The sequence below is a fragment of the Ostrea edulis genome, chromosome 10 (assembly GCF_947568905.1).
Source record: "Ostrea edulis chromosome 10, xbOstEdul1.1, whole genome shotgun sequence".
Taxonomy (NCBI): Eukaryota; Metazoa; Mollusca; class Bivalvia; order Ostreida; family Ostreidae; genus Ostrea; species Ostrea edulis.
Genome location: NC_079173.1, coordinates 26,145,800 through 26,157,182, shown reverse-complemented (window position 1 = coordinate 26,157,182; position 11,383 = coordinate 26,145,800). Strand labels below are relative to the sequence as shown.

Genomic DNA, 11,383 nt, shown 5'->3' with positions numbered 1-11,383 from the left:
GGGAAATGCTATGCCTGTATGAAGGTGAACGAGACCTTCCATGGGAAATTTTATGTCTATGTGAAGGTGATTGGGACCTTCCATGGGAAAATTTACGTCTATGTGAAGTTGATCGGGACCTTCCATGGGAAATTTTACGTCCAGGTGAAGGTGATCGTGACCTTCCATGGGAAATTTTACGTCCATGTGAAGGTGATCGTGACCTTCTATGGAAAATCTTATGTCCAGGTGAAAATGATCGGGACCTTCTGGGGAAAATTTTACGTCCAGGTGAAGTTGATCGGGACCTTCTGGGGGAAATTTTACGTCCAGGTGAAGGTGATCGTGACCTTCCGTGGGAAATTTTACGTCCATGTGAAAGTGATCGGGACCTTCTGGGAAAAATTTTACGTCCAGGTGAAGTTGATCGGGACCTTCTGGGGGAAATTTTACATCCATGTGAAGGTGATCGGGACCTTCTAAGAAAAATTTTACGTCCAGGTGAAGTTGATCGGGACTTTCCATGGGAAATCTTACGTCCATGTGTAGGTGATCGTGACCTTCCGTGGGAAATTTTACGTCCATGTGAAAGTGATCGGGACCTTCTGGGGAAAATTTTACGTCCAGGTGAAGTTGATCGGGACCTTCTGGGGGAAATTTTACGTCCAGGTGAAGGTGATCGTGACCTTCCGTGGGAAATTTTACGCCCATGTGAAGGTGATCGGGACATTCTGGGAAAAATTTTACGTCCAGGTGAAGTTGATCGGGACTTTCCATGGGAAATCTTACGTCCATGTGTAGGTGATCGTGACTTTTCGTGGGAAATTTTACGTCCATGTGAAAGTGATCGGGACCTTCTGGGGGAAATTTTACGTCCAGGTGAAGTTGATCGGGACTTTCCATGGGAAATCTTACGTCCATGTGAAGGTGATCGGGACTTTCCATGGGAAATTTTACGTCCAGGTGAAAGTGATCGGGACCTTCTGGGGGAAATTTTACATCTAGGTGAAGGTGATCGGGACCTTCTGGGGAAAATTCTACGTCCAGGTGAAGTTGATTGTGACCTTCCGTGGGAAATTTTACGTCCAGGTGAAGGTGATTGTGACCTTCTGTGGGAAATTTTACGTCCAGGTGAAAGTGATCGGGACCTTCTGGGGGAAATTTTACGTCCAGGTGAAGTTGATCGTGACCTTCCATGGGAAATTTTACGTCCACGTGAAGGTGATCGTGACCTTCCGTGGGAAATTTTACGTCCATGTGACGGTGATTGGGACCTTCCATGGGAAATTTTACGTCCAGGTGAAAGTGATCGGGAAGTTCTGGGGGAAATTTTATGTCCAGGTGAAAGTGATCGCGACCTTCCATGGGAAATTTTACGTCCAGGTGAAAGTGATCGCGACCTTCTGGGGGAAATTTTACGTCCAGGTGAAAGTGATCGAGACCTTCTGGGGGAAATTTTACGTCCAGGTGAAAGTGATCGCGACCTTCTGGGGGAAATTTTACGTCCACGTGAAGGTGATCGCGACCTTCCAAGGGAAATTTTATGTCTATACAAAGGTGATTGGGACCTTCCATGAGAAATTCTATGTCTATGTAAAGGTGATCGAGACCTACCATGGGAAATGTTACGCCTATACGAAGGTGGCCGGGACATTCTGTGGGAAAGGTTACGTCTATATGAAGGTGATCGGGATCTCCTGTGGGAAATATTACGCCTATACGAAGGTGATCGGGACCTGCTATGAGATATATTATGTCTATATGAATGTGATCGGAACCTTCTGTGGGAAATGTTACGCCTATAGGAAGGTGATGGAGACCTACTGGGGGCAAAGTTACGTCTATTCGAATGTGATTGACACCTGCTATGGGAATTCTTACTCCTGTATGAAAGTGATCGTGACCTTCGGGAAATATTACGCCTACATGAAATTGATCGAGACCTCCTATGGAAATTCTCAGATCTATGAAAGGGTGATCGTGACCTTTGAGTAATGTTACGCCTATGTGACAGTGATCGAGACCTCCTGTGGGAATTCTCACACCTATAAATAGGTGATTGTGACCTTTTGTAAGAATTCTTTTCCCTATATGGAGATCGAGATGCATGCCTATGTGAATGTGTTTGGGACCTAGTGCACGCATTATGATGCCCATATGAAGTTGACATGGTCTGGTAACTCTTATATCTACATAATGATGGGGACCTGCTTCGGGAATTCTTATGCCTATCTGATGGCGATGGAGAATTCCTACGCCGGTCTGATGGCAATTTAGAATTCTCATGCCTATCTGCTGATGATTGGGAATTCTTGCACCTATTTGATGGTGATTGGGAATTCTTGCACCTATTTGATGGTGATTGGGAATTTCTGTGCCTACTTGATGGTGATTGGGAATTCTTGCACCTATTTGATGGTGATTGGGAATATTTGCGCCTATCTGCCGGTGATTGGGAATTTTTGCGCCTATTTGACGGTGATTGGGAATTCTTGCGCCTATCTGATGGCGACTGGGAATTCTTGCGCCTATCTGCAGGTGATTGGGAATTTTTGCGTCTATTTGACGGTGATTGGGAATTCTTGCGCCTATTTGACGGTGATTGAGAATTCTTGCGCCTATTTGACGGTGATTGAGAATTCTTGCGCCTATTTGACGGTGATTGAGAATTTTTGTGCCTGTTTGACGGTGATTGAGAATTCTTGCGCTTATTTGACGGTGAATGGGAATTTTTGCGCCTATTTGACGGTGAATAGGAATTTTTGCGCCTATTTGACGGTGATTGGGAATTTTTGTGCCTATTTGACGGTGATTGAGAATTCTTGCGCTTATTTGATGGTGAATGGGAATTTTTGCGCCTATTTGATGGTGATTGAGAATTCTTATGCCTATTTGACGGTGATTGGGAATTTTTGTGCCTATTTGACGGTGATTGGGAATTCTTGCGCCTATCTGACATTGATTGGGAATTCTTGTGCCTATCTGACGGTGATTGAGAATTTTTATGCCTATTTGATGGTAATTGGGTCCTGCTAAGGCAATCTTTACACCTGCACGAAGGTGATCGGGAATTCTTACGCCTATATGAATGTGATCTGGAATTCTTGTGCCTATATGAATGTGATGGGGAATTTTTATGCCTATATGAATGTGATGGGGAAATTTTATGTCTACGTGAATATGACCGGGAATTCCTACACCTGTATGAAGGTGATCGGGAATTCCTATGCCTGTATGAAGGTGATTGGGAATTCCTACGCCTGTATGAAGGTGATCGGGAATTCCTACTCCTGTATGAAGGTGATTGGGAATTCTTCCGCCTATTTGATGGTGATTGACAATTCCTATGCCTATCTGATAATGAATCAGAATTCTCATGCCTATCTGACAGTGATTGGGAATTCTTGCCCTTATTTGATGGTGATTGGGAGTTTTTACTCCTATTTGATGGCGATTGGGAATGTTTGCACCTATTTGATGGTGATTGGGAATTCTTTCGCCTATTTGATGGTGATTGAGAATTTTTGCACCTATTTGATGGTGATTGGGAATTCTTGCGCCTATTTGATGGTGATTGGGAATTTTTGCACCTATTTGACGGTGATTGGGAATTCTTGCGCCTATTTGAAGGTGATTGGGAATTCTTGCGCCTATTTGAAGGTGACTGGGAATTCTTCTGCCTATTTGACGGTGATTGGGAATTTTTGCGCCTATTTGACGGTGTTTGGGAATTCTTGCGCCCATTTGACGGTGATTGGGAATTTTTGCGCCTATTTGACGGTGTTTGGGAATTCTTGCGCCCATTTGAAGGTGATTGGGAATTCTTATGCCTAACTGACGGTGATTGGGAATTCTTGCGCGTATTTGATGGTGGTGGTGAATTCTTATGCCTATTTGACGGTGATTGGGGATTCTTATGCCTATTTGACGGTGATTGGGAATTTTTGCACCTATTTGACAGTGATTGGGAATTCTTATGCCTAACTGACGGTGATTGGGAATTCTTGCGCGTATTTGATGGTGGTGGTGAATTCTTATGCCTATTTGACGGTGATTGGGGATTCTTATGCCTATTTGACGGTGATTGGGAATTCTTATGCCTATTTGATGGTAATTGGGTCCTGCCTAAGCAATTCTTACACCTACATGAAGGTGATCGGGAACTCTGATACCTATATGAATGTGATCGGGAAGTCTTACGCCTATATGAATGTGATGGGGAATCTTTATGCCTATGTAAATATGATCGGGAATTCCTGCGGCTGTATGAAGGTGATCGGGAATTCCTACGCCTGTATGAAGGTGAGCGGGAATTCCTACGCCTGTATGAAGGTGAGCGGGAATTCCTACGCCTATACAAAGGTGATCGTGAAGTCTTGCGTCTATACAAAGGTGATCGGGAAGTCATACGTCTATACGAAGGTGATCGGTATGTTTTACGCCCATAATAAGGTGATTGAGAATTCCTACGTCTATATGAAGGTGATCGGGAATTCCTACGTCTATATGAAGGTGATCGGGAAGTCCTACGCCTATATGAAGGTGATCGGGAATTCCTTCGTCTATATGAAGGTGATCCGAAATTCCTACGTCTATATGAAGGTGATCGGGAAGTCCTACGCCTATATGAAGGTGATCGGGAATTCCTACGTCTATAAGAAGGTGATCCGGAAGTCCTGCGCCTATAAGAAGGTGATTGGGAAGTCTGTTGTGTTCTCCGAGATCTGGGTGATGGTGTTCTTTGAGATTGAGGTTGTGCTGTTATCTCAGATTTGAGTGAAGATGCTGGATCAGATCTGGGTGATAATGGTCTCTCAGACTCTGATGGCAGTTTACTCTGAAAACTGGGTGTTGGCATTTTCTGAGATTTGGATGTTGGTGACATTGACGCATCTGTTGCTGGCAAAAGTTTGAAATAAACAAGATTATTTTCTATTATTGTAATGATTTTGATCATGAAAAAATTTTTTCTTATAGCATGCATTATCAGGAGTTTTTGAAAAAATCTGACACTAATACACTGAACACTCGAACGATTTCTACAGACTGTATCATAAATGTACAATCACTTTCCACAGGTCCATCTCTGGCAGACATACTTTCAGACCACTCTGCATCACATTGACTTTAAAATATCTAACCTGTTAAGTCTGCCTCCTTCGGATTTAGAGAAATCGAACTGTCTTCAGCAGAATCTGAAAGAGATAAAATAGCCAATGTTAGTTTTTATTTTGAAAGTAAGTCAAAGTTCAAGGCTATGTAAAATATTGAAGTCCTTTCACCTTTGGTTAAAAAAAAAGATACCATGCAAGTTTTAACCTTGATCTTTCACCTATGATCTTAAAAAAAACAATATGCTTCTTCGTCTGATTATGGAGAACAAGTGTACCAAGATGGATGATATGATCCTGAGGCCCATTTTACAAAACAACTTACGACAAAGTCGCAAGTTTTGAACTGTATTACACAGTTATCAGTTTAAATGAAAAAATCAAAACGTTTCTGAGACATAATTTTCAGCATTCTTTTTTTCTCAAATTCTACATTGGAATGAATGATCTTCCAATAAATTTATGAGAAAATTCCAGTATGTAAAATTGGTCGTATGGTCTTTTGTAAAATACACTCTAGGCCATAGAATTATTTTTTTGGTGATCTCATCCACGTGGTACATGTACTTACAGACAGATAGACAGACAAACACAGTGTGCCATACCATAATACAACCCATCTATGGTGGATGTACAGAAAGAAATCACAGCAATTCAAATATCATACCTGCAATGCGACTTTTCTTTGAACAGCCCTCTCCAGATTCAGAATCTGTTTATAAAGATCGGCATCATTAGATTAAACGCTGCAAAACTTATAAAGATCGGCATCATTAGATTAAACACTGCAAAACTTATAAAGATCGGCATCATTAGATTAAACGCTGCAAAACTTAAAAAGCAGTGACTGCAATATAACCAATCTATACATACATACATTTAGAACAAAAATGTAATATCAAAGATTTCTGGAATGTGTATCCGCCTAAGGAGAAAATGAATCTCAAAGAAAATGTCCCTACGAATATCAGAAAAAACTATCATTTTCTTATTTTCCTACGTATTTCATCCAAATTTATGAATATAAAAAATGCCATGTTGAGTATCGTCATTAGACATGTGTATCCATCCGTATATCACCAAGATGAGGATCAAGATGCACCTATATGAATGGGAAGGGCTTATATAGGCATTGTGCCTGCTGCCTAATCCCATTTATGTATGTATTTCCACGAATAAAATACTGTTGAAAAAAAAAAATCACGATGCACCAGTGACTCAGTGCACCGTTGGATTGTTGCACCTCTATTCCCGACACATTTTATACAAATCTATTATTTTCTTATTTCTGGTTCAATCTTAATTACGGAAATGAAAAGCACCGATCACAGAAATGTTTACAGCATCTTCTAATGAGTCTTTGCAATCTTCAAATAACTAAACCTATTGTGGAGATATGACATAGAAAACACAACCTTGATTTCATGAGTACTTACATTGTCACAAAGCACGGGTTATTGTTTCATTCTAATTCACAAATTGTGAAATAGAATGAAAGAATAAATGGTGGTTTTCAATGTTGGAGTACTCAATCATTTATAATTCTAACTTTCAAATAATAAATTTCAACTTTGTGATTAAATTGGAATGCAATATCTCTCCAAATGTATACATGGTATAAGACATTGTTTTCAAAAGAAGCCTTTGAAAGAAGATGGTTTTGTATGAATTTGAAATATTAGAGAAAATCTTTGGGAACTCACTTTTGTCACATGACTGTACAGACATGACAGAGGGGGGGGGGGGGGGGGGGGGGGGGGGGAGAATAGTGCAAGCAAAAAGAATCAAACTAATATACTTGTGAAAGTTTACCCATTACAACATTCAACAGAGGTGGAAGAGATAACAAAAGCAAAAAGAATTGCACTATTGTATGCGTGAATGCTTACCCATTACAACATTCCGCAATATTCTCTTCTTCCGTTTATATTGGGAGCCAGAATGGTGCGAGAATTTCATCACGTTCTCCCTGGGTCTGCTACCAGGTGTAATTACCGTCACATTCCTTGATGACATCTGAATAAAAAACAAAGTCCATGTTCATTAATCTAATTAGAACTGTTCTACAATTCTCTGTGTGGTGGGGTCACCTTCGGTGGCATCTTATTCTCTCGAGGTGGTCTGAAGAAAAATTGGGACAGAACTAGGCACCCAAACTATTTCTTTATTGGGTCGTACATTAGCAGAGAACTGTAGCCCTCAGCGGAGAAATTTGGGGTAGAACAGAGCCAAGGTACCCGAATTTTCATCCCCGAGTCACTACTTTTATTATCAGGTCATACATTAGCTGTGAATTGTAGCTCTCAGGGGAGAAGACTGGGGCAGAACAGAATCAAGGTACTCAAATTTTAATTCCTGAGTCACTATTTTTATTATCAAATCGTAAAGTATATAAAGAACAACAAACTAGGACCATTGTTACCTCTTCTTAAAGATTATGATTTTACAAACCTTATAACAATTTACGGCAAAGTCGCAAGTCTTAAAGCAATACAAGCTGTAACTGACGGTATTTTTTCAACTATCCAATTATTCACCAAATAACACCTACCAGTATAACTAATATAATCCCAAAGATCTGAAGAAAAATTCTGCCAAATAAACAAGGGAATATTGTTTGAGAGCATACCTACAATGAGCGTTTCGTATAAACCGCCATCGTGTCGTATGCACGGACATAGGAACAATGATTGCCGAACATAATCGGGTTGCTGAGACCGAGGCCATATACAAAGACGGAAACTGACGCGAGTAACTACACGTGTCGTTTGTTTAAAAATATCATGTTGTTTCATGAATGACTAGAAATACTATGCAAGTTTAAAAAGGTAATAATTACGCAAATGTGCCACTCAAATGAAATTTTGATTGTGAATTTTCTATAAAATTGGCATGTTAAACTGTTTACAAATCTAACACATGCTCAGTGCCTCTCTTTCGCTTTTTCCGAACTGGTGAACTCCAAGGTCAATGCACATCGGGGGTTACGAGCAGGAATTACTGACAGGATGACAATGATTCATGAATTAACATATTTTGCTAATTTGATGGGTTTATTGCTTCAGATTCACTCTGATTCTGTTAAGTTATATATATTAAATCACATATATGTTGACTATTTGTTCTTTTATTTTTGATTTATTTACCGTCAGTTACAGCTTGTATTGCTTTAAATTTTAATTATACACAGTTATTATTCTAAGTGAAAAAAGTAAAACTTTTCCAAGGCTTAATTTTCAACATTTTAAAGAAATATTTTGCATTTGAAATGAATGAACTTACAATAAACCGGAAAATTCCAATATGTTAAGTTTGTCATAAGTCGTAAGTTCTTTTGTAAAATGTGCCCCTTAATAGTGAAAGAAGCTCTCCCACGGACAAGGGAATAGCAGGGCCGTAAATTACATGGAGGCGGAGGAGGCAGCTGCCTCCTCCAACTTTTGAGCCAAAAAAAATTAAAATTTAAAGTTCATTAGAATTTATGTTGTTTCCAATAACTAAGAACATGATACCTCCCTTAAAAAGCATTCCAAATCTTTCTTTTAGAATGAGTTAGTCAAGTAACATCTTAGATAATCCGAGATTCCTCTGACTCTTACCCCCGCTTTTATATTTGACATGTGCGGGGGAGAGTCAGAGCGGACTCCATATTGAAAAGTGGGAATTCAGCGACACCAGCTGGTGTCGCTGCTTTACCTACCTCTTACAACTTTATTTCGCGGATCTATCTTCCAAGACGTGAGAATTCAGTTAACGGAAGATAAATCTATGAATAGATCATGATTAATACGATGCTATCGCCGTTTAAACGGCCCTAACACCACCAAATGGAGCATCACTTGAATTAGGTCGCCGTCTCGCCATTTGATTTCTTTGCGCATGCCGTCAGCACATGTAAACACAAAATTCCATCGTTTAAACGGCGATAGCATCGTATTAATCATGATGTATTTGTAGAATAATCTTCCGATAACTGAATCCTCGCGTCTTGGAAGATGGGTCCGCGAAATAAAGTTGTAAAAGGTAGGTAAAGCAGCGACACCAGCTGGTGTCGCTGAATTCCCACTTTCCAATATGGAGTCCGCTCTGACTCTCCCCCGCAGAAGTCACAAAATAAAAGCGGGGTTAAGAGTCAGAGGAATCTCGGATTACATCTTAGAAGGCCCTAGAATCAAGGATTTTGCACAAAACGTGTTCAGCGTGCACAAAATGTGCTCAGCGTCTGGGGTCTGGGCGGCCCCCAGACCCCCGCCTAATTTCCTGCCTCCTCCAAATTGAAGGTTAATTTACGGCCCTGAATAGAGCAGTTGCCCTATAGGTACCACATATATACATGTTTAAAAGGAAAACATAGCAAACTGATGAAAAATTAAACCATACCCATCGAATCTAAAAATTTTGGTCAAAATGGCATAAATTCGAATGCAACCACAAGGACATGTATAGAAGGTATAAAACTTTAACAATGCTATTGCAGTCAGAAACTATCATACAATAAGAATTGAATTATTCAAAATTATACCTGTAAACAGAGGACCCTGTATTTGCCTGAAATTCCCCCATGTATTTATCAAATAAATAGAGCAGGTATAAATATACATTTACTAATTACAAGCACTCAGTTTTATAACATGAATTAGATGCCCATTCTTTTGCAAAATCACATAATTAATATCCTAATATAAAATTAGCATGCATATATCCGAAACTCCAACCTTTAAAATAACATACTATACAAGCATTGTTGCTGAAACTTTCCAAGAGTAATAACATTACAGTTGGTATATAGGCCTATATATGTAGTTAACTGTTAAACAGTTTAATTTTCTGGGAGCCGTGGGTCCCATGACCTCATACGCTATACGCGCTAGACTTCACTTGACATGCCTTACACACTATAAATGGATTGTTGTAGCGTGTAAATAAATCATAAGGGAATATGTTCATCGGTTTGATACGTACTTTCACTCTTTCCGTCGACTAATCAATGTTTAGAAACAAATATATTTTGGCCTATTCTTCACTGAAACGTAGATCTCGCATGTTCAGTAAAGGGAAATAATTCTAGAAACGAGATCTCGCGTGATCTGATACAAACGATAAATGTCGTACGACACAAAGCCGAAACTCTCTCTCTCTCTCTCTCTCTCTCTCTCTCTCTCTCTCTCTCTCTCTCTCAATCTTTTAAGAGTCAGAGATAGGTATATGTAAATTCGATTCAACCCATCTCTACTTGAATTAAAGGTAGAGATAGGTGTAAATCATTTGAACCTAGGTTACAATTATATTTATCTTCAATTCATTTATTTGAAAATAGGTATCGATATATATATATATATGTGTGTGTGTGTGTGTGTGTGTGTGTGTGTGTGTGTGTGTGTGTGTGTGTGTGTGTGTGTGTGTTAATTTCCTTTCTACAACCATTTTTTTTCCGAATCAAGTGAACAAATTTGACTTTTTTTCTTCTTGTTAGCATTTGGACATATAGAGACAAATATTTGTCATTCTGCTATTCGGATCACACTCGACCATACGATTTCCATGAAATAACCCCTTTTCCTGTCTCCTTTATATATATTATTTGCTAGCTTGTATGCAATAAAATATATTACCAATTTAAAAAAAAAATTTAGTCAGCTTTTCTTTCTAGCATGCAACGTAACAATCCGAGTTCATTATATTCTGCATCGTCGCACCCCACGACTGAAACGTACATGTACGCTCCCGTGCGACGATGTATATTCTGTTACAATACAAAGTTCCAGAACCCCAACATTGTAAAACAAATGTGGAATCTGAATGGCTTCAGCCTAGGGTCGGGCCGGGATGTTGGGTGTTACGGTGGGGCCGTGTGGCTCATTTACATGTAGTGAAAATGTGTTATTTCTTTTATTTTCTCCTATGAGTGAAAAAATACAACCAACTAAACAACTTGGACATTAAACAAAAAGTGTATATATATATATATATATATATATATATATATATATATATATATATATAACAAACAGCCATCGATCTCACAACTCCTATAAGCAATACAAAATAGACAGTTGGGCAAACACGGACCCCTGGATATACCAGAGGTGGTGTTTATGAGGAGTAAGCATCCCCTGCCGACCGGTCACACCCGCCGTGAGCCCTATATATATCTTGATCAGGTGAGTAATGATAATGATGAAGAAAAATCTTTCTATAAAAATTGTGAAATTCATGACCCCTGGATCATGGGATCCTGTGCTGGGGGTGGGAGTCAAAACCTTAGAAAATAATGTAATCTTTTAAAGATCTAT

General features: G+C 39.4%; 1 protein-coding gene across 2 annotated transcripts in view; it reads right to left on the bottom strand.

Moving 5' to 3' along the window:
* Nucleotides 1–10,156, bottom strand: part of LOC125665319 (serine/arginine repetitive matrix protein 2-like) — an 11,010-nt gene extending 854 nt beyond the window's left edge. Inside the window, exons 1-5 of one of the 2 annotated variants that reach the window (XM_056152349.1) lie at nucleotides 10,053–10,156; nucleotides 6,980–7,106; nucleotides 5,758–5,802; nucleotides 5,121–5,174; nucleotides 1–4,878 (exon numbers count right to left, since the gene is read on the bottom strand). The exon at nucleotides 1–4,878 is cut by the window's left edge and continues 259 nt beyond it. In XM_056152349.1, coding sequence (XP_056008324.1) covers nucleotides 1–4,878; nucleotides 5,121–5,174; nucleotides 5,758–5,802; nucleotides 6,980–7,106 — 5,104 coding nt within the window. In that variant the 5' untranslated portion in view covers nucleotides 10,053–10,156. The remainder of the gene's footprint in view (nucleotides 4,879–5,120; nucleotides 5,175–5,757; nucleotides 5,803–6,979; nucleotides 7,107–10,052) is intronic. The other variant, XM_056152350.1, reaches the window with a different exon arrangement.
* Between the last annotated feature and the right edge of the window lie 1,227 nt (nucleotides 10,157–11,383).